The 26,394-nt window shown below is 44.7% G+C and overlaps 1 protein-coding gene across 4 annotated transcripts in view; it reads left to right on the forward strand.

Annotated features, from left to right (window-relative positions):
• Window positions 1–24,118, forward strand: part of UPP1 (uridine phosphorylase 1) — a 60,270-nt gene extending 36,152 nt beyond the window's left edge. For all 4 annotated transcript variants that reach the window (XM_033930473.1, XM_033930474.1, XM_033930476.1 and 1 more), the window contains 3 exons: window positions 6,074–6,283; window positions 19,495–19,641; window positions 22,372–24,118. In XM_033930473.1, the coding sequence (XP_033786364.1) occupies window positions 6,074–6,283; window positions 19,495–19,641; window positions 22,372–22,520 (506 nt within the window). In that variant the 3' untranslated portion in view covers window positions 22,521–24,118. The remainder of the gene's footprint in view (window positions 1–6,073; window positions 6,284–19,494; window positions 19,642–22,371) is intronic.
• The last annotated feature ends 2,276 nt before the right edge of the window (window positions 24,119–26,394 follow it).

Raw genomic sequence — 26,394 nt, forward strand, 5'->3', positions numbered from 1 at the left:
CCCACACATCACTCCAGGCATTAATCAGACAATGTTACAGAGGTCAGAGCTGATATTTGGTAGTACTGCCTGATTAAGTGCTGCAAAGCAAAACAAAGAAAAATCCAACGAGTCTGCAGTAAAAGGCGAACACCAAAAATAAGAAAGAAACTGCAGATGGGAGTGTTCAAGGACAGGAATCTTTATTTAAAAACCATATAGATTTGTAATCCTTTAAAAATGACTCTCATATACATGGAATAAGGACCCTACACGGTCCGTGTTTCAGAGAAACACTCCTTCCTCAGGGGTCCAAGATGTCCAATGTATCACATGTAGAGAGTGATGCAGAAAACAACGTAGTAATATGGTCATCAAAATTTTCAAATCTGATGTGAAAAATTCTCCTTCTGAGCTGATACTGGAGAATTTTTCGCATCAGATTTGAAAATTTTGATGACCATATTACTACCGTATTTTCGCGGATATAACGCGCGCGTTATACGTGATTTTACGTACCGCGCATACCCCTCGCGCGTTATATGCCTGAGCGCGGTATACAAAAGTTTTTAAACATAGTTCCCACCCCGCCCGACGCCCGATTCACCCCCCCAGCAGGACCACTCGCACCCCCACCCCGAACGACCGCTCGCACGCGCTCCCACCCGCACCCGCATCCACGATCGGAGCAAGAGGGAGCCCAAGCCCTCTTGCCCGGCCGACTCCCCGACGTCCGATACATCCCCCCCCCGGCAGGACCACTCGCACCCTCACCCCGAAGGACCGCCGACTCCCCAACAATATCGGGCCAGGAGGGAGCCCAAACCCTCCTGGCCACGGCGACCCCCTAACCCCACCCCGCACTACATTACGGGCAGGAGGGATCCCAGGCCCTCCTGCCCTCGACGCAAACCCCCCTCCCTCCAACGACCGCCCCCCCCCAAGAACCTCCGACCGACCCGCGACCCCCCTGGCCGACCCCCCCACCCCCCTTCCCCGTACCTTTGGAAGTTGGCCGGACAGACGGGAGCCAAACCCGCCTGTCCGGCAGGCAGCCAACGAAGGAATGAGGCCGGATTGGCCCATCCGTCCTAAAGCTCCGCCTACTGGTGGGGCCTAAGGCGCGTGGGCCAATCAGAATAGGCCCTGGAGCCTTAGGTCCCACCTGGGGGCGCGGCCTGAGGCACATGGGCCAAACCCGACCATGTGTCTCAGGCCGCGCCCCCAGGTGGGACCTAAGGCTCCAGGGCCTATTCTGATTGGCCCACGCGCCTTAGGCCCCACCAGTAGGCGGAGCTTTAGGACGGATGGGCCAATCCGGCCTCATTCCTTCGTTGGCTGCCTGCCGGACAGGCGGGTTTGGCTCCCGTCTGTCCGGCCAACTTCCAAAGGTACGGGGAAGGGGGGTGGGGGGGTCGGCCAGGGGGGTCGCGGGTCGGTCGGAGGTTCTTGGGGGGGGGCGGTCGTTGGGGGGAGGGGGTTTGCGTCGAGGGCAGGAGGGCCTGGGATCCCTCCTGCCCGTAATGTAGTGCGGGGTGGGGTTAGGGGGTCGCCGTGGCCAGGAGGATTTGGGCTCCCTCCTGGCCCAATATTGTCGGGGAGTCGGCGGTCCTTCGGGGTGGGGGTGCGAGTGGTCCTGCCGAGGGGGGAGAAGAATCGGACGTCGAGGGGGGGCATCAGGCTTTCAGGATGGGGACAGGACTTCAAGGGGGGACAGGCAGATCTTCAAGGGGGACAGGCAGACCTTCAAGGGGGACAGGACTTCAAGGGGGACAGGCACGGAGAGGCGGGGCAGTGCACCGAAAGTCAGGGCGGGTGAACGGTGAGTCGGGGCAACCAGAGGAGAGTCGGGGCAGTGCACCGAAAGTCAGGGTGAGTCGGGGCAACCAGATGAGAGTCGGGGAGGGCGAAAGGAGAGTCGGGGTGGCCAGAGGAGAGTCGGGGAGAGCGAAAGGAGAGTCGGGGTGGCCAGAGGAGAGTCGGGCAGCATGCGCGTTATATGCCTGAGCGCGGTATAGAAAAGTTTTTGTACATATCATCGTGATTTCTGCGCGCTATACCCCTGTGCGCGTTTTACAATGGTGCGCGTTATATCCGCGAAAATACGGTAAGTTGTTTTTCGCTTCACTCTCTACATCAAGTTTCAAGTTTATTAAAAGATTTTTTAGACCGTTTAATCAAATATCTAAGCGGTTTACAATGCAGAATTACATAAAAACATATAACTTTATAAAAACAAATAAAACAAGGGGAACTGGAAGACAATCTGATTATTAAAAGCACAAGACGTACGGACCAACTGCCAACAATAGGGGAGTGGGAGAGAACTACAATTTTTATAGAAAAGATTCAACATAAAGGGAAAGTACGATAGGCTGGGGTAAAAGATTAACAATTTACTTTATATTTTAAGTTTTTGAAATTTTTTAAAAAAATTTAAAACTTTCAAAATTTTAAAATATTAAATTATCAAAATATATATTATATTACTAATATTTTAGCCCATTACATTAACGGGTGCTAGAATATATGTCTGTCTGTCTTTATTTCTGTCTCTCTCTCTGTCCCGCTGTCTTTCTTTCTGTCTGTCTCTCTCCCTGGCCCCCTTTGTCTGTCTGTCTTTCTGTGTCTCTCCCTGTCCCTGTGTCTTTCTTCTTTTCTTTCTGTCTCCCTTCCTCCCACTGGTGCTAGAATATATGTATGTCTTTCTTTCTGTTTCTCTCCCTACCCCTGTCTTTTTCTTTCTGTCTCTCTTCCTCCTGCTGTCTTTCTTTCTGTCTCTCTCACTCCCTGGCCCCCTTTGTCTGTCTGTCTTTCTGTCTCTCTCCCTGCCCCTGCCCCTGTCCCTGTGTCTTTCTTCCTATCTCCTTCCCTATTTCCCTGTGCAGCAGCCGCAGCATTCCCTCTCCCTCCATTTCCCTGTGCATCATCATTTTTTCCCTAAGTCTAGCTTCTCCTGCCCCTCCTACACTCTGTACTTTAAACTTTGGCCTGGCCTGTAGGTCAGGGGTTTCTCGGGCTGACCGTCACCCGCTGCTGGTGGCTCCGTGCTCCATGCTCAGCCGCCGCGGCCGGCAGTTGCCGGCAGCCGACAGCCGCCAGGGCCTGCAGCCGCCGACAGCTACTGCGGCCGACATCCGCCTCGGGGGGAAGAGAGAAAAAGAGAGAGAGATTCGCCGCATGCACACTCCTACCTGCGGTGCCCTGCAGCTCACAGAAAACGGGAGCACGCAGGTGGGAGTGCGCATACGCGACTTAGGGTTTTATTATATTAGATAAAACTTTAACAAGATAGAATACATCTTTAACAAGATGTGATACATTGGACATCTCGGACAATTTATTACAGCTAATATTATTACTCTCAAGCCAAATGGAAGTACCAGAGCACATACCTGAACAGTTACAACCCCGCTTCACCTTCTGTGGCTCTCACGCTCCAATTTTTTGATCCACCGTTCCTGCTCTAGTCCTCCTTTTACCATCTTCCCCTTTCCTGTCCCCTCCGTCGAGGGAGCAAGATTTTGCTTCCGGCCCTCTCTGCTGCTCCCCTTCCTGGCATATAATGTTGTTACTCTCACACGCTCGGGCCACCTCAGCGGACGCTTCCCTGCTCGGCGGTGACTTTTATACCCTCAGGCTGGGTAGGTGTACATCCCCGTTGAAGCATAAGGCTTACTTAATTATTTAGCAAAGTTTATTTTTAAGTTCAAAGTCACCGCGGCAGCTCCTCTCTCGATCCCTGCCTGCATCGGAAGCCTTCTCCGACGCAGGTGCAGCTTGAGAGAGGAGTCGCCGCGGCGGCTTTGAACTTAAAAATAAACGTCGGCCGTGAAGTGTAAGGGAGATGGAGCCGGCAAGACCGCACATCACCTACGAGAGAGGGACTGTTGTATGCGCACATGCGCACTCCTGCTGGCCACAGACATACAGATCAGGGAACACGCAGGTAGGAGTGTGCATGCACGCTTAGCGTTTTATTATAGTAGATATACGTAGGATGACTTGACCATGGTATAAATGTGAAAGCTATCTCAGAAAACACTAACTCTGTATTGTAACACCTTTACAGAAGCTCATGTAAACCACTCTGAATTGACTCCCCAGTCATTAGTAGCGGTATAGAAGCTTTACATAAACATATATAAGACACTGTATTGTATTGTATTCCAAATTTGAAAGGTGTTTTACAAAAGGCTTGCTGAAAGTCAACTACTACACCTAAACTGGTACTTTGATTTTAAAAAAAATCAGACTATATAGACTAAACCCACTCTAAATTATTACCACCACCAAATGGCACACTTAGGCTTGCCACCTTATCAAAGCCATAGATATCCAGGACAGGACGTGCTCAATTTACTCTGTAGTGGATGAAATGCTCTGCCAGTCCATGGCTGGCTTAATCTATGGATCATGTAAGGCTCTGGCTTAGGGTGCCAGTGATAAAGGATGCCCAAATCACTGTCTGGCATCTCTCCCTCTCTCCCTTACAGGTGAGAATTGGGGAAGGATAGATGCTGGATCCAGGATTTGGTACCCTTTATCACTAGCAAGGGGGAGGGAGAGATACTGGATTATGTATGTGTGTGTGGTAGGGGGATGATGCAAATGTTGGCTTAAGGCCCATAGTCCCTTGGGCAGTCCTGATAGAGCCTCTTGTAAAATACCTATAAGGACATATAAGACTGCATACATGTTTGCCAGCACATCCAGTAGAAGCAGCAATTTCACACAAAAATATTCCTGGAAATAAGTACGGCATGTTTGTTTTGCTTCATCCAGGAACATGCAAATTCTTGGCTAAAGGAGCACAGATAGCAAACCCCCAAATCATGCCTACAAAGATGGGCCTGCTATTTCTAAAAGAGGCTAGTGGTGAGATAGGTGGCAGACCTCCTTCCATCCTTTAATCCCTCACCTGACAGAATCCAAACTCTTCTCTGGCTCCCCCACCCCATGCCCTTCCCAGAATGCCACCCCTCCCCCTGAAAGAAAGCAAGCTTTCCCCTGATATTCCTACAACCACCCCCAAGCAGTCTTCTCTCCTTTTAACAAGAGCTGCTCTAGTGATCTAGAAGGGAGCAGGAGTGATCTCCAGTCGCTCATGCTCCCTCAAGTGCCAGGGTTCAAAATGGCACCTCTGACCCCTAGTGATAGTGTTACAAGACTACTGATTGGGGTCAGAGGCACCATGTTGAATCTGTGTACTCAGTGGAGCAAGAGTGACCGGGGATCATTCTTGCTTCACACTATACTACTGATAAAACCTGATGGAGCATGTCAAGTAGGGGTGGGATGGTCATGGAGATGTTAGAGGAGAGTTTGATTTCTCTCAGGGTAGCTGGGGGCATTAGGGTAGAGTTTGATTTCTTTGGTGAGAGGGGGGTTTCTGTCAGCTTTTGCTCCTGCTCTTTGGTTGAGACCTCTGGTTTAACCTGGGAACTGGCATTTATAGCATACCTCAGGACAGGTGCAGAGAGTGATGTGCAAATTTTTTTTTTTTACTGTAAAATGGGGAGTATAAATTTATTTTGGAGTGCCATCTGAGCCATGCCCCTCACCACACCCTCTTGAAATCTCCATGCGTAAATAGCAGCTTCCAGAAATCACATTTCTATTTGTATGTCAAATGCTACTATTTAGATGTGACAGTGCTTTTTGAAATAATCTTAGCTGGGTCATGAGAAGGAAATTCAAGGCTTCAATTCTACTTTCTTTGGCTCCTGTCGTCTACGAAGAGACCTTTCATGAGTAACTTTGTGGTGACTTAAGGGCTCCTTTTACTAAGCTGCGCTAGCGGTTTTAGCCCGCGCTTAGCGTGTGCTAAATTGCCGCCCGCGCTAGACGCTAACGCCAGCATTCTAGCCGCATAGCATGGGTTTAGCGTGCGCTAAAATTCTGCGTGCACTAAAAACGCTATCGCAGCTTAGTAAAGTAGTTATTTGGCAATGCTCTATTTCACGTTATTGAATATATTTATTTAATTACTTAAGTTGGGTGCTCTCCACGCATGTGCACAGATGTAGAGAGATATATTTTATATCCTGAAATGTGAAATTAAAAGTATATTAACTATCAAACGATGCTTTAGGTCTAGAGCCAGGCTCAGTGGTGATTACCAGCCAAGCTGTAGACGCCTCATTCAAGCCCCAGTTTGAGCAAATTATTCTGGGAAAGACCGTAGTCCGCAGTACCCAACTGGACGGAGAATTAGCCCAGAAACTTATGGAATGCAGTCAAGAGATGCAGGAGTTCAAGACTGTTGTTGGAAGCACCATGTGCACATTGGATTTCTACGAAGGTAAGACTTAGGGCACTGAATGGCAAACAGTAGCAGGAAAGCAGCATTTACCACAGAACCACGTGAGATTCTGGGCCTTGTCTCAGAAAAGCAGACCTATGAAACATGTTGTTTGGAGGTAAATTTGCATAGAAGTCTGGACCTTTGTTTCAAATAACATAGCCCAGCACTCATCTTCTCCATGAAAACTCTAATCTACTTCATATTCTGCAGAATTTAAAGCAAGGTGAGATTGGTTGCTTCTTCTATTGTTTGTGTGAAGTAAAAGCATTATGACCCAGATTCTCTAAACAGCACCATATTTTTAGGCACCAGTAGGCGCCCAAGCTCAGTGAAAAACACCATTTAAAAACCTTTTCCACTGATTTTCAAGGAGCTTATTGGCACCTAAATAATTGTCATCAGAATCATCTCCATAGGTGCTTTATGGTGCCTAACTCCATTGAAGGTGTGGCTAATGGCAGAAGTGGTGTTAGGCGCCGTAAAGCAACTATGGAGGCACGATTCACATCAAAGGTAGGTGTTGTAATTGTAGGCCTGGAAAACCCTGGCCTGCATTTCCGGTGCCCACCTTTGCTGGAGGCAATTCTCTAACCGTTGCCGTCGTATGATTGACACGCAATCGGTGGCTGCTTTTAAGGCAGCCGCTGACAATGGCGCCAGTGAGAGGATCCGGGCCTTTGTGTGTTGCACATTCCACCACTGAGAAAATACATAGAAATAAAACAAAACAAAAGGAATAAAGGTAATACCTTTTTATAGGACTGACTTAGGGCTCCTTTTACTAAGCTGCGATAGTGGGGCAGGGGGGAGCGGGGTGGGGGGCGGTCCACTCCGGGTGCCGGCTTCCCTCCCTATTTGGCCGCTGCTGCTTTCCTTAACCAGCAGCAGCGGTTTCTCCCTGCTGCTTCCCCGACTCACAAGACTTCACTTCCCTTCACTTCCAAAACAGCGCTCCGTCTAACCACCGCATCCCGGCACTGGCTCCCCCGCAGAGTCACTCCAGCGAGGCGATCTCCAAACCCTAGGGTGAACTTAACCCGGCCGGCAACATGACCAATCCATTGTGCGGGCTCACTGGTGGGCAAGTGAGCTAAGTCTCCTCTCATTGGTTGCGCTTTGCCAGCCCACTGCGTGGTAGGTGGAGGCAAAAGGTGAGGTGGGCTGGTGGGCGGGGAAAAAGTGTAGGGCCCACAAGACTTCACCTCCGGCGTCAATTCTAACATCGGAGAGGAAGTTCTGGGCCAGCCAATCACTGTCTGGCTGGCCTGGAACTTCCTCCCCATTAGAATTGACACCTGAGGTGAAGTCTTGTGGGCCTGGCGCTTGTACGCACCAGGCCTGGCTCAGGGAAGGAGCAGGGAGAAATCGGCGCAATGGCTTTGTGTGAGCTAAGGGGAGAGAGAAAGAAAGAAAGACAGGCAGGCAGGGAAAGAGAGAAAGAAAGGCATAAATAAAGAGGGAGACCAGGGGGAGAAAGAAAGGCAGAAAGAAATAAATATTGGCTTTATAGAAGAACCAGAGACTCATGAAATTACCAGACAAAAAAGTAGGAAAAATAATTTTATTTTCAATTTAGTGATCAAAATGTGTCCGTTTTGAGAATTTATATCTGCTATCTATATTTTGCACTATGGCCCCCTTTTACTAAACCGCAATAGTGGTTTTTAGCACAGGGAGCCTATGAGCGTTGAGAGCAGCACGGGACATTTAGCGCAGCTCCCAGCGTTAAAAACTGCTATCGTTGCATAAAGACGTTCATATTTGATAATAAGAGACATATTAGACCACCATGCAGCATGAGAAACATTAGATAAAGTTTTCCAATTGGAAAAGATGACCCTAACAGCCAATAATAGGAGTGCTCTCAATAATATGGTCTCAGAGGTAGACAGCTGTGTCTGTAATGCAGGTGCTCCCACTTTCATGATATTTGGGAACCTGTGTTGCAATACTGCTCAAAACATGATTGAAATAACTATTTTGTGTTATTACTACTGGGTTGCTTCTATTGTGGATAGATATTATTCATTCTACTGCTGCTTCACTTGTGATTTTATTCTACATTATTTGTTTATGTTCCTCTATAATGATGCTTATGTTTTTCAGTGTACGCTGGCATTGATGTTGTGATCTGATTTTCTTATATAACTGCTTATGCACAGACATCGGTTCTCTTTCTGTATTTGATACTGTTGATATGTTTTCTGTTCTATTTTTCATTACCAAAAATAATAAAACTTTATTGAACTTAAAAAAAAAAAACTGCTATCGTGATTTAATAAAAAGGGAGGGGAGTATATTTGTCTATTTTTGTATGGTTGTTACTGAGGTGACAGTGCATAGAGTCATCTGCCTTGACCTCTTTGAAAAAAACCCAGAATATAAATAATTAACATTTTCTCTGCGTACAGTGTGCTTTGTGTTTTTTATTTTATTTTATTGTTGGTAGATCATTTTGACTTGGTCATTTTAAAAGTAGCTCGCAAGCCCAAAAAGTGTGGGCATCCCTGCTGTAAACATTAGTGTCCTTCCCAGCTTGTGCTCCCTCCGGCGGTTGTTTCACTTCTGGCCGGCTCCCCTGCTCAAATTTACATCTACTGTCTTCATATTTTGCACAGCATTAGGGGATATGTGTCACTGTTTTTGTGGTGTTGTAGTGTTGCATTGTATGCAGAGTCTGGTTTCTTGGCGGTTCAGTTTAACTTTTGTCTACATATTTCTATTTTTAGTTTGTGATTATTCCATATTGGGTGAGGGTGTATCTCTGTTCTGTGTGTATGAAAAGGACATAGTTTTTAGTTGGCATTGACTACAGGATCAATTGACTGTGTGGGATCTGGCTTGTTTAGTTTTACAATGTATGTATTGGTGTTCTAGTGCTCACTGCAGTGTTTAAGATGCTGCCTTTTCCTAGGTACACTCTTGTTGTGCGATATGTGGATTGTTACTAAAAATCATATTTTTGATATAGATGGGGGGGTGTCGAAAAATGATGGGCCCCAGGTGTCACATATGCTAGGTACTAGCAGTAACCAACACAGATATATTGAAAACCAATGTATGTAGAAAAAACTCTTTCAATTGGAGACTGTTATAGTAGAAAGATGTTACAGTTGTACAGTTGTGCAGAGTGATGTGAAGCCAGTAGAGCTCAATGTTTGCTCAAAAAAGAAGGAAAAAGCCTCAGAACGGGCCCTCCCACCACCACAAAGGTGGATATACAGGTGGTTGAGCGGTAACCTCACAGGCAAAACCTTCGTTTAAAACTGAGCACTAAAACACTTGGGCAAAAACTGTGCTTCACAAACAAAAGATTTTTTGATAGAGGAACGAATCCCACTTATCTTAATGCTGATCGGCACACCAACAGAGGCCAGCGTTTCACCGACAGGCTACATCAGGGTGTGACCCGACCGATCAGTCTGCAAGAAAAAAAGAAGAAAACAGGAGAACATGTAGTTCCTCACTTAGTTTAAACTTCCTTACATAATAAATGAAAACATACCTTTGTAAGAGCGTGAAACAACGCTTCAAACAGTCCAGAAAAAAGGACTCCCATGGGGTGGCTCCGGGTGTCTGGTTTTAAATGATCCCGGTGGGAAAAACGTCACCACCGGAAGTGCGTCAGAGAATGACATAATGGCTGAGACGTAGTTGATTCTAACAAAAACAGCTGACAAAAAAACCCTTTACAAGGATTTAGTCACAAGAGATGTCAGGAAGTTTATTAACAAAAAGACCTCTAGATATCAACCTTACAATTTATCAAAAGATGAGTTCACTGCTCTAAAAAATCTTCAATCCAACAAGAACATTAGGATTTGTAAAGCAGACAAAGGTGGAGCAGTGGTGGTGCTCGACATGGACAAATATAAGGCGGTGGCTTTGAGTTTATTACAAGAACAAACAGACTATCTTGAATTGAATGAAGATCCTACTCCCTATCTAGCCACAGAAATCAGGGATTTCACTTTGGTAGCTTTGGACAAGGGGATCCTAAATAAAAAAGAATTTGAATATCTGAATACCATCGAACCTAGAGTCCCAGTCTTTTATGTTCTGCTGAAAATTCACAAAGATCTCAGAAATCCCCCTGGACGCCCTATTGTGTCCAGCCGTGGCTCCCTGCTTGAACCGCTGTCCACCTTCGTCGACATTTTTCTACGTCCTCTTGTGTCCAGAGGTTTCTCGTATTTACGAGATTCTTCCCATTTTCTCTCGAAGTTGTCAGAAATTAAAAACATCAAAGAGATAACCTTTTTCGTGACTTTTGATGTAAAGTCCTTGTATACAATCATTCCCCAGGCGGAAGCTGCAGATATCATCAGAGATTTTTTGAACAGCACCAAGACGTCCTGGATTCCTGTAGATTTTTTGGTTAAAATGATGTCCTTTGCAATGGAAAAGAACTATTTCAGATTCCAAGATAAATATTTTCAACAAGTCTCCGGGGTAGCCATGAGAGCGACCATGGCTCCCTCGGTTGCTAATCTGTTTATGCAGAATTTTGAAAATAACTGGATAGTCCATAATTCCTTTTCTAACATGATGGTGATTTGGCTGCGTTTTATAGATGACATTTTTGTCATCTGGACAGGGACAAGAGAAGAACTTGATTCCTTCCATACATGGCTCAACTCAAGACATCCTAAAATAGAATTTAGTATGACGTGCCATCCACATCAGATTTCTTTTTTGGATGTCATGGTCATTAAAAATAACAACAAGATTCATACTGCTGTATTCAGAAAAGCCACCGATAGGAATACTTTTCTTGATTTCTCGAGCAACCATCCAGTACAGCTAAAACGCAGCCTTCCTACGTCCCAGTTTTTTAGATACCGCCGTTTATGTTCTGAGTTGTCTGATTACAAGTTGCAAAGTAAACATCTGTACACGAAGTTAAGAACCAGGGGCTATCCGAGGCATGTCCTTAAAAAAGCTTACAAACGAGCTAAATATCTGAATAGGGACTTTTTATTTCTTCCCAGAGACAAATCCATGGACGATGACATAGCCACATGCATCCTACAGTATTCTCCCAGTATGAATGGCATCACCAAGATTCTGAGGAGACATTGGGAACTTATGGCAGCACACCCAGTGCACACTGAAACTCATCTCAGGATCGCTTTTACTCGACAGAAGAACCTGAAGAAACTACTCAGTCCCACAGACATCAGTTATGTTTCATCCCAATCAAGGGGACCTTACACTGAATCGATGGGACATTCAAAATGTGGCAAGTGTTTGACCTGTGCCATCACTGTAGAGCTCACTGATAATTTTGTACACCCCGGCACAGGTAAAATCTATAGGCTCAAACATCTGACCTCATGCTCCACCACGTTTGTGGTATATGTCATTTTTTGCCCTTGTTTAAAGATCTATGTGGGGCAAACCACACGGACATTTAGGAGGCGTATTACTGAACACAAAAGTTGCCTGCACAATAACAAGATTCAAGCTCCCCTTGTAGTCCACTGTCTTGAGTATAACCATACATTTGAAGATCTGCGATGTTTTGTCATCGATCACATTGGTGAGGAAGTGAATAATCGCCCACTTCAATTATTACGTGCTGAACAATTTTGGATCCACTTACTCTACAGCGAGGAGCCTGTTGGGCTGAATCAGAGACTGGAATGGGGTGCTTTCTATTAGGTTTTAAAGTTTTAAAATCTTAAAATTTTAAAATCTTAAAATCTTCCTGTTTTCCCTGTTTCAACATAAAAAGAAAAAAGAAAAATGAAGATAAAAAGTTTACAAACTTCAAACAAAAGTATTCAAATACAGTACATAAAAAATTACTCACGTGTGGGTTTGAGAGTATATTACATATTTTGTTTTCTTTTTCCTTTTCTTGTTTTTTGGTACACTGAGCAACAACACATTTTTCTTTTTCTTTTATTCACATTCCTTGTTAGTCATTTTTTGTCAGCTGTTTTTGTTAGAATCAACTACGTCTCAGCCATTATGTCATTCTCTGACGCACTTCTGGTGGTGACGTTTTTCCTACGGGATCATTTAAAACCAGACACCCGGAGCCACCCCATGGGAGTCCTTTTTTCTGGACTGTTTGAAGCGTTGTTTCACGCTCTTACAAAGGTATGTTTTCATTTGTTATGTAAGGAAGTTTAAACTAAGTGAGGAACTACATGTTCTCCTGTTTTCTTCTTTTTTTCTTGCAGACTGATCGGTCGGGTCACACCCTGATGTAGCCTGTCGGTGAAACGCTGGCCTCCGTTGGTGTGCCGATCAGCATTAAGATAAGTGGGATTCGTTCCTCTATCAAAAAATCTTTTGTTTGTGAAGCACAGTTTTTGCCCAAGTGTTTTAGTGCTCAGTTTTAAACGAAGGTTTTGCCTGTGAGGTTACCGCTCAACCACCTGTATATCCACCTTTGTGATGGTGGGAGGGCCCGTTCTGAGGCTTTTTCCTTCTTTTTTGAGCAAACATTGAGATCTACTGGCTTCACATCACTCTGCACAACTGTACAACTGTAACATCTTTCTACTATAACAGTCTCCAATTGAAAGAGTTTTTTCTACATATGCTAGGTACGCCACTGGGTCAGGGTTTAGAAACTCACAAATAATCTAAGTTTCACGTACTAAACCCGTGAATTTAGAGAAGTGGGCTCAAACTCAAACCCTTTGCAGGGCCACATTTTGGATTTGTAGGTACTTGGAGGGCCTCAGAAAAAATAGTTAATGTCTTATTAAAGAAATGACAATTTTGCATGAGGTAAAACTCTATATATTTTATAAATCTTTCCTTTTGGCTAAATCTTAATAATAATATTGTAATTTATAGCTAAAGAGACATATGATCAAAAACTGTTTTATTTTCCTTTTGTGATTATGATAAAGATACCGAGGGCCTCAAAATAGTACGGGCCGAGAGTTTGAGACCACTGATTTAGAGGGAGAAATGTATTCTATAAACTGCATCCAGAGCACGGTTTATAGAATATGTGTAGCAGCTATCCCCATGACTAACATTTAGGCATGGACATTTATGCCAACTAATACCTGGCATAAATGCCTGAGCCTAAATTGTGCTCAGATCGGGCATATTCTATAACAGTACACTTATAGAAATGCCTGTGACCCACGCATGCCCCTACCCTAGCCACACCCCTTTTTGAGATCTGTGCAGTAGAATTTACACCTCCACTGTATAGAATATGCTTAGAAAATTGTGTACGCAAACTGTAATTTGTGCCAGTAATTACTAATGAGCAATTATTGGTGTGGATTGGCTTATTAACTAATTAAGTTGCACACACAAATTGGACTAAACATAGATTTGCACATGCAGCTTTAGTCAAGATATATAGAATCGGGGGAAGATGAAAAAATGTTTATAGAGCCGCTTTTTAAGTTGTGAAAAGAACTGATTGAGTCACTTTTTAATTGGCAGATATCCTTTTAGGATTATATCATTTTAAAATATCTGTTCCCTCCATAAAATACACAGTAGTATGCCACATCCTTCTCACTGCAGCGTCATCCTCATCAAGCTGTCTAGATCCATGAGATCTACAAATAAGATTTACATGATTCTGCAGGTTGTAAAAATAGTAACATATCACATTCACACCACAGCCCTGAATCTGTCACTGTGTGTGAGAGTATGTACTGGGGCTGGCAAATAGTTTTCATTTGCATGTGGCATTTGCTGTAGTTTAAATATCTGGAATATAACCAGAAGGGACAGCCCAGGGGGAAGATGGCACTGAGTTCTTGTAATACTCAAAGGGAGAAATTTTGTAAAATAGGCACAAGTATTTATTCATATGATATGCGCATAAAGGGCCAGAATCTATAAAGGTGCCAAGGCTAGGCGCCCTTATCGCAGATACCTAGCGATGCCTAACAAAGGCCCCCCAATCCCTTTTATAAAACTGTAGCACGGTATTTAGAGCTGGTCGTGGCGGTAACATCTCTGACGCTTATAGGAATTCTATGAGCGTTGGAGCTGTTACCGCTGCGGCCGGCGCTAACATCCACGCTATGGTATTGTAAAAGGATGGGGGAGTAAATTCTATGTGCAACCCAAACTGAATTAACAAGCTTAATTGGCATGGTAATTGACAACTCCACGGATCTTTCATTTTAAAAAAATTGAAAAATCAATTTAAAATTGTGTGCAGAATTCCATGCAGCATCTAGCGATGTCTAAGTCGAGGCATTCTCTGACACCTTAATAACACCTACCTGAAAAGTAAGTATGGTTAGGGGTGGGGAACAGACCTGGTAAACTTAGGTATCACTAAGTGTGCGAAACAGGTGCAGGTAAATTAGGCCTGGTAAAAACCTGGCTTAATGTACCGGTGTCCACCTCAGCGGCATCTAGAGACACCTAAGTCCACTTAGACTCTGCTGGGTGTGATTCTACAAGTGGCGCCTAGTGGTTGATTGGTAGATCAGTGCTTACAATGTAGGCGCGCTTAGGTGCTGTTTATAGAATGTCCAGAAAGCTAGCATATTCTCTCAAGTAGGTGCCAATATTCCTCCTAGGTGGTATTTTGTAAATGCGCATCTTTCTTGAATAGAATATATTTACGGAGGGGGAGGGGCATACACAGGGATGGAGCCAGGATGGGGCTTTGGCAGGACTCCTACTTAATGTACATAACTTACAGAGTGCTGTAAATTATGCGTGCATCTCTAGCACTTAGGAGCGAGCATTTACACCAGCTATATGGCTGACTTATGTGCTAGTACCTAAATGGTACACAAATATATACAGTAAAACCTTGGATTGCATGCAACTTGGTTTGCAAGTGTTTTGCAAGACAAGCAAAACATTTGATTAAATTTTAACTTGATATACAAGCAATGTCTTGCAATACAAGTACATACAGTATACACACATCACAACTGAGCCGATGGTTCTTCTGTCTCTGACACTGCAAGAGTGTAGTGACTGTTCTAAATGAGCAGTCTTGCAATACGAGTACATACAGTATACATGCGTCACATCATCGCATCTGAGCCACTGCTGGAGTGTAGTGACTGTTCTAAATGAGCGAGGTCTTGCAATACAAGTACATACAGTATACACACATCACACCATCACAACTGAGCCAATGGTTCTTCTGTCTCTGACACTGCAAGTGTAGTGACTGTTCTAAATGAGCAGTCTTGCAAAATGAGTACATACAGTATACACGCATTGCATCATCACAACTGAGCCGATGGTTCTTCTCTATCTGACGCTGCAGAAGTGTAACAACTGTTCTATACGAGCGAGGTCTTGCAATACAAGTACATATAGTATTTTGTATTAAAGTTTTTGGGTTATGGAACGAATCGTCTGAGTTTCCATTATTTCCTATGGGGAAATTCGCTTTGATGTACAAGTGCTTTGGATTACAAGCATGCTTCTGGAACGAATTATGCTCGCAAACCAAGGTTTTACTGTATCTAGTTATGAAAGTGTTCTATAAAGAAATGTAGGCACCTACTTTCTTTTCTAGAACAAACTCCTACTTGACATATGTCTGTTCAACAAGAATTGCTACCAGCCTTAGCTTCATCTCCACTTCAAAGTGCCCCAGTCATCACTGTTCTGTTTGACTGGAGACCAGTAACCAGTTCAATATACAGTACACAGACAACTCCGCTGTTCTTATAGGCTACATTCACTGAACAGCAAAATTAAAGTTGAAATGATCCATTGTTTGCATGATGAGGTTAGGAATTACCAGGAAAGGAATGGGAAACAAAGATGAAAATGTTAGCATGCCTTTGTATCACTCTACGGCAGGGGTGTCAAAGTCCCTCCTCGAGGGCCGCAATCCAGTCAGGTTTTCAGGACTTCCCCAGTGAATATGCATGAGATCTATTTGCATGCACTGCTTTCATTGTATGCTAATAGATCTCATGCATATTCATTGGGGAAATCCTGAAAACCCGACTGGATTGTGGCCATCGAGGAGGGACTTTGACACCCCTGCTCTACGGTGTGGCTTAGTATACCAGAATTTATAAGACACCTGGAAGTAAGATGACTATTTTAGAGGTGTACCTTTAGATATAATAGGTTTTTATCAGTTTCTGGAGGGCTCAAAATAACATATAAAGGAATTAAGGTGGGATTTGTGCCAGGGTCCCATTGTTTAAAGTCCATTTCACTGATCTCTAGGTTGTTCCTCTGCTTTGCAGGAATGTTTGTGTGGCCATCTTTATACAAATGATGCCAGATGTTTTTGTGCCGATGTTTTATTTTGCAAAGTGGCTGTTCATTTTGGATGTTTTCAGCACAAAAATATCCTATTCATGTATTTTCGAACAAGAAATATCGATGTTTTCCCTTTTCATAAACAGCTGTGAGATGGACTTTTTTTCCTGGATGTTTTGAGCAGGATGTCCTAATTCTGACTTAAATGTCTTTTTGAAAATGTCCCTCCATCTGTTCTGCTCAGGGGCCCTGAATAAGGCTGGGCCCCAATTGTATGGCATAAAAATTGCTGTGGTGTAGACCATGGAGAGGGCAGGAAAATGTGTCATGTCTGTTTGTGGAGCAGTGTGTTAAGGGGAGTTCATTAATTTTAATACATAGAAAATATTTAATGCTATGGATTTGTTTTACAGAGTGGTATCACCAATGGTACTTTACATCTGGGCAGGATGGGACACTGCTCTGGGAAACTGGTTGTTCAGCTGAAACTGAATGATCTACTTGCAAAGGGTTTGATGTTAAGAAGTTGTTTCGAATGTACACTTTGGATAGAAACAGAAATTATAGAGGGAGAAGGATTTAGGTTTGGAACCATTCTGCTTGCTGATTTTCCGGTAATAGTTATGCTGCGTATGATTTCGATTGATGATTACCAGGTATATTTATGTATTGTTTATCAGGTCCCTAACCCCTTCATTCTATAACAAGCCACTTACATTTATAGGTCTATTGTATGTGTAAATTAATAGAACAGTGCCATCTATAGGGGTTAGATATAAACGGCACATTACCATGCTATATTTACCCCCTCCAATGGTATTGCACATAACTTAGAGGGGTGTTGACAGGGAAGGAGCACGGGTGGGGCATAGGCGAGGCTGATATTTACGCAGGCTTCTTCCTGAATACCATAAGTGGTGCGTGTTCCTGTCACATTTAGGTGCAAACATTTATGCAAGTTAAAAATTACATTACACTAGTGTCTTCTATCCCATCAATACCTTTCAGTTCTAGGCGGTTTACAACAAGAGTTGGCCTGGGCATTTCCATGGTTAATAGATGTAGTATGCGTCGGGGTCTGTGGAGGGTCGATCAGGTTTAGTTAGATCATTTGACAAATCTCCTGTACATGTTCATGCCTACATTTCGGTGCACATACCAGATGTACACTAGCATTTTCTAAGGATGCTTGGGCAAGGCTTTCTACGCACATTATTAGCTGTCTAAATGAAAGTGTTCTGATATAAAATTGCTTTCTATATGGATAGCAGCTCTTGTTGTCTGCTTATTTACAGTATATGTTTGTAATCCGCTGAATGCTCACAGTGATATAATGGACAGTTAGTGCTGGATTCTATATACGGTGCCGTTGTCCGCCTTAAAAATGGCTGCTGAATACGTGCCAATCATGCAACGGCGCTGTTTCTAGAATTACGCGTTCGTGAAAGGTACCATATATACTCGAATATAAGTCGATCCGGATACAAGTTGAAACCCCCCCTTTTCCCCCCAAAAAGGAAAAAAATAAAAAAAATAAAAAAAATGGTTGACTCGAATATAAGTCGGGCAGCTTAATATTCAAGTGTCCTGCCCCGTCAGGCTCTGCATCCAGCCCCCTTCCTTCCTCCCCTCCCCTGTCAGGCTCTGCGCTCAGCACCCTTCCATCCTCCCCTCCCCTGTCAGGCTCTGCGCCCAGCACCCTTCCATCCTCCCCTCCCCTCCTCTGTCAGGCTCTGCACCCAGCATCTTTCCATCCTCCCCTCCTCTGTCAGGCTCTGTACCCAGTACCCTTCCATCCTCTCCTCCCTTGTCAGGCTCTGCGCCCAGCACCCTTCCATCCTCCCCTCCCCTGTCAGGCTCTGCGCCCAGCACCCTTCCATCCTCCCCTCCCCTCCTCTGTCAGGCTCTGCACCCAGCATCTTTCCATCCTCCCCTCCCCTGTCAGGCTCTGTACCCAGTACCCTTCCATCCTCTCCTCCCTTGTCAGGCTCTGCGCCCAGCACCCTTCCATCCTCCCCTCCCCTGTCAGGCTCTGCGCCCAGCCCCCTTCCATCCTCCCCTCCCCTCCTCTGTCAGGCTCTGCACCCAGCATCTTTCCATCCTCCCCTCCTCTGTCAGGCTCTGTACCCAGTACCCTTCCATCCTCTCCTCCCTTGTCAGGCTCTGCACCCATAACCCTTCCATCCTCCCCTCCCCTGTCAGGCTGTGCACTCTTCCTCCTAGGCTCTGCCCTCTGTCCCCCCTCCCTGCCCTATCTTCCTACCTCTGCCAATCTGGTGGAGGTACAGCAGGTCCTCTGCCGATCGCTGGTGGAGGTACAGTGGGCAGGAGCAAACTTTCTGAACTCCTGCCCCGCTGCTAACCGGCTGCGCGGATCCACTTAGTCCATCTCAGCGGCACAAGCAGCAGCGCGATTTGGCGCTGCTTCTCAGCCCTGAGCAGCTTCCTTACTGGCTCCCATGAATTTGAGAGGTAGGAAGATAGGGCAGGGAGGATGAGGGGGGCAGAGCCTGGCCGCAGCAGCCTTAAAAAATTCTGGGAGGGGGCATTTACCCGAATATAAACTGGAACCCTCATTTGTGGGTCAATTTTTTGACCCCAAAATCCCGGTTTATATTCGAATATATACGGTAGGTGCCAGAAATGTAGACCCAGGGTTTAAAGGCCTGCATTTCTAGCGCCTACCTTTCACATGAATCACGGCTATGGAGGCGCTTTATGATGTCTAACGCCACTCCCAGCATTAGCTATGCCTACAATAACAATAGGCATCGCAAAGCGCCTCTATAGCCACAATTCCAGCTCCGATTCTCTCCTACATTTTATTTTAAAAATGATTTTAATTGTTTTTAAATGGCTTTTCCCACTTATCGTAAGATAGGCACCTAACTTAAGGCACCGTTTATGGCACGTGGGCCTTAGTGTACATGAACGCACACCTTTACCACAAGCAGTCTGTTTGCTAGTCTAAAAATGTTAAAAGCTCTTAATTTGTATTTCTGTTTTACTGATAACAGGCCAGGCTCGCCTTGATGGTGCTTTCTGCTTTTATACTGAAGAAGAAAAGCTGCAGTATTTACAGGCAGCCTTTGAAGCAGGAGTCAGAAATATTGAGATGGAATCCTCTGTTTTTGCCGCTATGTGTAATCTTAGTGGTCTCCAAGGTATGTATTGCTGCCCAGCTAATCTTATTAAAAAAAATTTCAATTTCACAAATTTTTGGTCTATCCAAGACTCCCTGATCTGGTTGCCAAACTGTTCTGTCTCTGTCTCATATGTTTTCGGTAATACTGGTACAGAAAGATTTATAGCGCTCTGAAGCCGGGATAGCAATGGAAAAAGATTTTGGAAAATGTAACTTCTAGTAATAAAAGCTAAAGTTAAAAGGGCTGATATTTAAATGCTGCGCTTGGGGTGATTTTTTAAAACGCTGGACCCAGTGCTTAAATTATGATTATATCTTTATCACCGGTGGCAGCCAGTGCTGAATATACATAGAGAATAGAGCATGCTTGAGGAGCGCTGGCAGTAGTGGATGGACTTTTGGGTTATTGTAGCAGTGCAGGGAGCTACTCAGCAGGGAATTTCTTTGGCTGGAGGAGATGCCATTTAATGGATGCAGTGCAGCTTTGAAGGGGGCCTGAGCCCAAAGTGGGGGAGCTCAGACCCCCAAGCCCCTCCCCCCGCCAATGTTATGCCACTAGAATAGAGGACAGCTCCATAAAGCTCAGAATACAAAGAAGAAATTTTGAACAAATCCAGGAGAATAAGAGCTTTGAAGTTAATATGATGAAATATTTTGACACCATCAATTTTATTTATTCATTGGGATTTATTAACTGCCTTTATGAAGAGATTAACTCATCAGGATAAGGTCTTAACAAAGATCTGGGTTTCCTATCCCATTATAAATCATAACATTATACTGGTTTGTCACCCTCTGATCACCCATCCACCTCTTCCTGTTTCTTTCCCCACCTACCTATTCCCATGAGACTGTCATTGAAATGCTGTTATGTTTCACTTATATGTTCTACTATTGTTATCCTTTGCTCATTCTTGACCTAAAGAAGAAGGCTCTGACCTTCAAAAATGTATTAAATAAAAAAATGTTTTAAATTAGTCCAATAAAAAAACCAATTACTTTAACATAGTAAATAACGACCAACCAATCTGCCCAATAATTATACGTATTATTCATGATTAAATTAAATTGTTTTTTTTCCTGTGATATTTCTGGACCATAGACCATAAAGTCAACCTGGTACCATCCTTATTTCCTTTTTCAATTTTATTTGTTAAGAGGCACCTATGTTAAGTGGGAAATGCAGTTTAAAACAGTAATCTGGAGGTGCCTACCGGCACCTAAAGCCACTGTAGGTGTGGCTAACGCTGGAAATGACATTAGGCACCTTTAAGCACCTGCGTAGATGTGATTCCCAGCAAAGATAGGCACCGGAAATGCTTGCTTTGAAAACCATGGCCTACATTTCCGGCACCTGTCTTTCCTGGATGCGCGATTCTTTAAATGGAGCTGTCACTTGATTGGCACGTGATTAGCATCCACTTTTTAGACGGTTGCTGATATTGACGCCGTTTAGAGAATCCAGGCTTAACTGTTTAAATGCACAGCTACGTTCCACCCCCAATTCTGCCTATCTGCGGCTGCACCCAGCCCCCTTCCCTCCCTGCCCTGCACTCAGTCCTGTTCCCTGCCGGGCTGTGAACCAAGCCCCCTTCCCTGCCAGGCTCTGAACACTGTCCCACCTTCCTTCCCTGTCCCCTCTGCCCCCTAAAAAGAGCCAACCTCGTCAGTGATGTCACAATGGCTTGATTGTCCTGTACTCCCCTCTGCCCTCTAACCTAGCCAGCAGATTAACCCTTCCCCTTAACTTAAACCACCTAGTGGTAGGCTGGGACAGGAGGGATCCCTCCCATCTCCTGCCCCGGCCGACACTAACAATTACCACCCTCCCTCCTTCCCTCCCTCAAGTACCTGTTTGTTCCCTGGTGGTGCAGCGTGTATCCCGTGTAGCCAGTAGCGCACCCAGGCCAGCACGCAGCAGTGAGCTTTTCATGCTGTCGGCCAGCCCTGCACCGCTCCTTGATAGGCTGCCACAAGTTCTCGCGGAATTCACAGTTTTCGCTGCAGCCTATCAAGGAGCGGTGCAAGGCCGGCCAACAGCATGAAAAGCTCACTGTTGCGTGCCGGACTGGATGTGCCGCTGGCTACTCACCTTTACAATCTTCTGGTGGATTTCAGCGCGGGATACACGCTGGACCACCAGGGAACAAACAGGTACGCGGGGAAGGGAAGGAGGGAGGGTGGTAATTATTAGTGTCGGCTGGGGCTGGAGACAGGAGGGATCCATCCTGTCCCGGCCTAAGGCATGCCTGCAGGAAGTCCGGGAGGGTTTCGAATATAAATCGGGAGATGACCCGAATATAAATCGGGACCCCCATTTTTGGGCCAATTTTTTGGCCTAAAAATCCCAGTTTATATTCGAGTATATACGGGAAGTCTCTCTCCACCCTTAAACATGCCTACTTGGTTGTTAGGCGCCTTCTTTGATATGCCCCTGCTTTCTCCACAATATTTGTCTATTGGAACGGCAACTTCAGCAAGGTAAGTGCTCACCAGCAATGAACCAGCCACACTGAACTGGCCATGATGAAAGGGCCATGATGAAATGGCCGCACTGAACTGGTCACAAAGAAATGGCCACAGTGAACTGTCCTAGACCTCACATGAGTGCTTATTATGGGCAGCCTGTAAACCCGAGCTGTTATGGGACTCTGAGGACTACAGTTGAGCCTCACACATAGGCAGCAATTACTCTACATTCATAGTCTTGCTCAGTGTCTTTAGCCTTGTCTTCTCTTTTTTCTTTCAGCTGCTGTGGTATGTGTCACCTTGTTAAACCGGCTGGAAGGTGACCAGATTTCGAGCTCTCACGACGTGCTTGTGGAGTATCAGCAGAGACCACAAAAATTAGTTAGCCGCTTCATCAAGAATCGCCTGGAAAAGTCTAAGGCCCTCTAAGGTTACTAAGGAAAGACGAGGAGAACTGTTCACCGAGGATGAAGAAGAGATGTCTTAATTAGTTGTAGAAAGTGTGCTATGTATATCACGGACACTTTCCATCACCTTGCAAACCAATCAGTTTTAATTTAAATTCACTTCCTTGCGTATACACAATGGCAGTGGTTCTCAAATCCGTCCTAGGAGAGTAGCAGCCAGCTGAGTTTTCAGGATGTGCACAATGCATATTCATGAGAGAAGACAGCATGCCGTGCAAACACTATGCATATTCATTTGTCGAAACCCTGGCTGCCTGTTGCTTCCCCAGAACAGATTTGAGAACAGTGCGCTTTGGGAAGCTGCCAGACAGATTGTAGCTTTTCTGTATTAAATGTATCCTTATGTAGTTAGAGATGTGAGTTGTGGGCTGATCTGATGGCTGAGCATCAACACTGTTCTTTCGCTGCAGAGATGGAATTCCATCTTTCATCCAACAGTGACACCTACTGGCCATCTTAAAGGGGTACTTGTGCACTGTTCCAGAGGGATCTATTTCCCATGATCCTCAGTTGAGAAATGTCACTTTAATGACTGGGCAGAATGGAATTAAAAATGGAAACTTTGGGAAGCTTGATATTAAGGTCCGTAGTTCCTGTGTCTCAAAACATCTCTCTCCCCCTGGCATGAGTGACAGGGAAGGAGTCTTTAATGTGCTGGAAGCTCAAGAGATAGAAAAAAGGCTTATTGTTTCCCCGCCCTCAAAATGTAAATTAAATGATGTTTACAGATACTATTTTATTTACAAATATAGAAATATATATTTTAAAGAGTTTTATGAAATGTATAACAGGTGTTTTGTGATTTTTTTGTGATAAGTGCTTATAGGTATTCTTGTCCCCCTTTCCTTTCAAATAACTGGAAATGGAACCAGTGAAAATGCTGTAAATGTTGAATGTATATTTTATAAAGCTACACTCCATTCTCCATGGTGAATTTGCTTACATTCCACTTATGTGAAGATGGCATGCCAGGTCTGAATGCACGCTGGGATGTTCTCTGGGAGAGGTAACCAGTAGTGCATGTGGGTAGGTCCTGCCTTGGTGATTAAAGTCCAACCAGTGTTGTACAGACATATCTATGGCAAGCATTGGGTCAAACATAGCAAAAATACATATAGATAGAAATACAGATATCAGCAGTAGAACTTTTAAGAGTTATTTATTCTGTTGTTAAAGAAATAGAGAGGCTGAGTGTTGTGCACTGTGGTGAGGGGGGAGGGTGTCAGGATAAAGGTTCAGAATCACACTTCCCTTCTTACCCAGAAGGGCTGGTTGGGCTTGGGCATGCTTACAGAGGGTTGTGATCAGGCCCAAGGTGTGATGGTGACAGCTCCCACCAGCCGTCATGCAATTCTGAAGAGTACACATCGGAGGAGGTTGCCTCTCCAACTCTCATGCCATGCTGGAGGAAGATATTAAAACTGGCAAGATAAAGGGTCAAATCAAACAAAAACAGATAAAAAAAGGGGGGGACCTAGCATAACAGTAGTCTTGATCACCTTGACGGACACAGTCTGATGAGGACCAGCCAGCACGGTTTCAGCAAAGGCAGATCTTGTTTGACAAACTTGCTGCACTTCTTCGAGGGAGTGAACAGGCAGATAGACAAAGGCGGCCCGATCGACATTGTATATCTGGATTTTCAGAAGGTGTTCGACAAGGTTCCGCATGAACGACTACTTTGGAAAATTGCAAGCTATGGAATTGAGGGTGAAATACTCATGTGGATAAAAAATTGGCTGGAGCACAGGAAACAGAGAGTGGAGGTGAATGGACAATACTCGGACTGGAAAAGCGACACCAGTGGGGTGCCGCAGGGCTCGGTGCTTGGACCCGTGCTCTTCAACATCTTTATAAACGATCTGGATATGGGTACGACGAGCGAGGTGATTAAATTTGCAGACAATACAAAGTTATTCAGAGTAGTGAAGACACAGAGGGATTGCGAAGATCTGCAACGTGACATAATCAGGCTCGAGGAATGGGCACCGACATGGCAGATGAGGTTCAATGTGGACAAGTGTAAAGTGATGCATGTCAGTAACAAAAATCTCATGCATGAATACAGGATGTCCGGGGCGGTACTTGGAGAGATCTCCCAGGAAAGGGACTTGGGAGTTCTGATCGACAAGTTGATGAAGCCGTCCATACAATGTGCGGCGGCGGTGAAAAAGGCGAACAGAATGCTAGGAATGATAAGAGGATCACGAACAGATCAGAGAAGGTTATCATGCCGCTGTACCGGGCCATGGTGCACCCTCACCTGGAGTACTGCGTCCAGCACTGGTTGCCGTACATGAATACAGACACGGTACTACTTGAAAGGGTCCAAAGAGCGACGAAGATGGTTAGGGGTTTGGAGGAGCTGCCGTACAACGAAAGATTAGATAAACTGGGCCTCTTCTCCCTCGAACAGAGGAGATTGAGAGGGGACATGATCGAAACATTCAAGGTACTGAAGGGGATAAACTTAGTAGATAAAGACAGGTTGTTCACCCTCTCCAAGGTAGGGAGAACGTGAGGGCACTCTCTAAAGTTGAAAGGGGATAGATTTCGTACAAACATAAGGAAGTTCTTCTTCACCCACAGAGTGGTGAAAAACTGGAACACTCTTCCGGAGTCTGTCATAGAAGAAAACACCCTCCAGGGATTCAAGACAAGTTAGACAAGTTCCTGCTGAACAAGGACGTACCCTGATAGGGATATTCTTAGTCAGGGCACTGGTCTTTGACCAGAGGACTGCCACATGAGTGGACTGCTAGGCATGATGGACCACTGGTCTGACCCAGCAGTAGCAATTCTTATGTTCTTATGGTTAGTGTAGTGGCCTGAGAACCTAGGGAACTGGGTTCAATTCCCACTGCAGCTTCCTGTGACTGGGGGGCAAGTTACTTAGCCATCCACTGCCCTAGGTAAAAAAAATAAGAACCTGTATATAATATGTAAACTGCTTTGATTATAACCACAGAAAGGTAGTACATCAGATCCCATCCCCAGCTTTGTGTCTTGCTTTGCACCAGTTGGCCATTTTATGATTGAAGAGATATGCCACTGTTTGTACTGATTATAAGTACTACTTGTTATTTTTCTATATTCAAAGCAAACCTTAATGTATATCTTGATGTTTAAAGCCATTTTATTTTTATGTACTGAATACACTGAAATTGAATTTGGAAGTCAAATGATTTTGACAATGAAATATTAAGGTCAGTGTTTAGGGATATAATTATCAGTGTGGACTACAGTTAAGACTTGTTTTATCATTAACTGAGACCTAGCGCTCCTTTTATCAAGGTGCGGTAGGTGGTTAATGTGCGGAATACCGCGCGTTCAACCGCCTGCTGTGCTAGTCGCTAATGCCTCCATTGATGAGGCGTTATTTTTTTGGCTTGCCGCGGGGGTTAGCGCATGATGAAATGTCTGACGCGCTAATCCCCGTAACGCGCCTTGATAAAAGGAGCCCCTAGTTACTAATCACTGAGTTAACTGTAAAATAACCCATCTTAATGGTAGCTCCTTAGTATGCCAGAAAGTGAAAACGTTAGCTGGATAACTTTATCCAATTAATTCTACCTGAATATTTAGTGGCTGTTATTTGGACAACAATGCTGCTGGAGATACACATCTTAATTGATCTTTCTAAAATTTTCAAGATAACTATTATGACAAACAAACAAGCAAACAATGAGTAGAGGCAAAACAGGTGCCTGATCTCTCCTCCCTCACTAACACAGGGGTAAAAGTAGCCCTGGCCTAGTATCCCTTCTCCTGACCCTATCTCAACGATTTACCAGCTGTTCCTCAGCCCTTCTTTCTTCTCCCCCCTCCCCCCATCA

Source organism: Geotrypetes seraphini, chromosome 2, assembly GCF_902459505.1.
Source record: "Geotrypetes seraphini chromosome 2, aGeoSer1.1, whole genome shotgun sequence".
NCBI classification, from domain to species: Eukaryota; Metazoa; Chordata; class Amphibia; order Gymnophiona; family Dermophiidae; genus Geotrypetes; species Geotrypetes seraphini.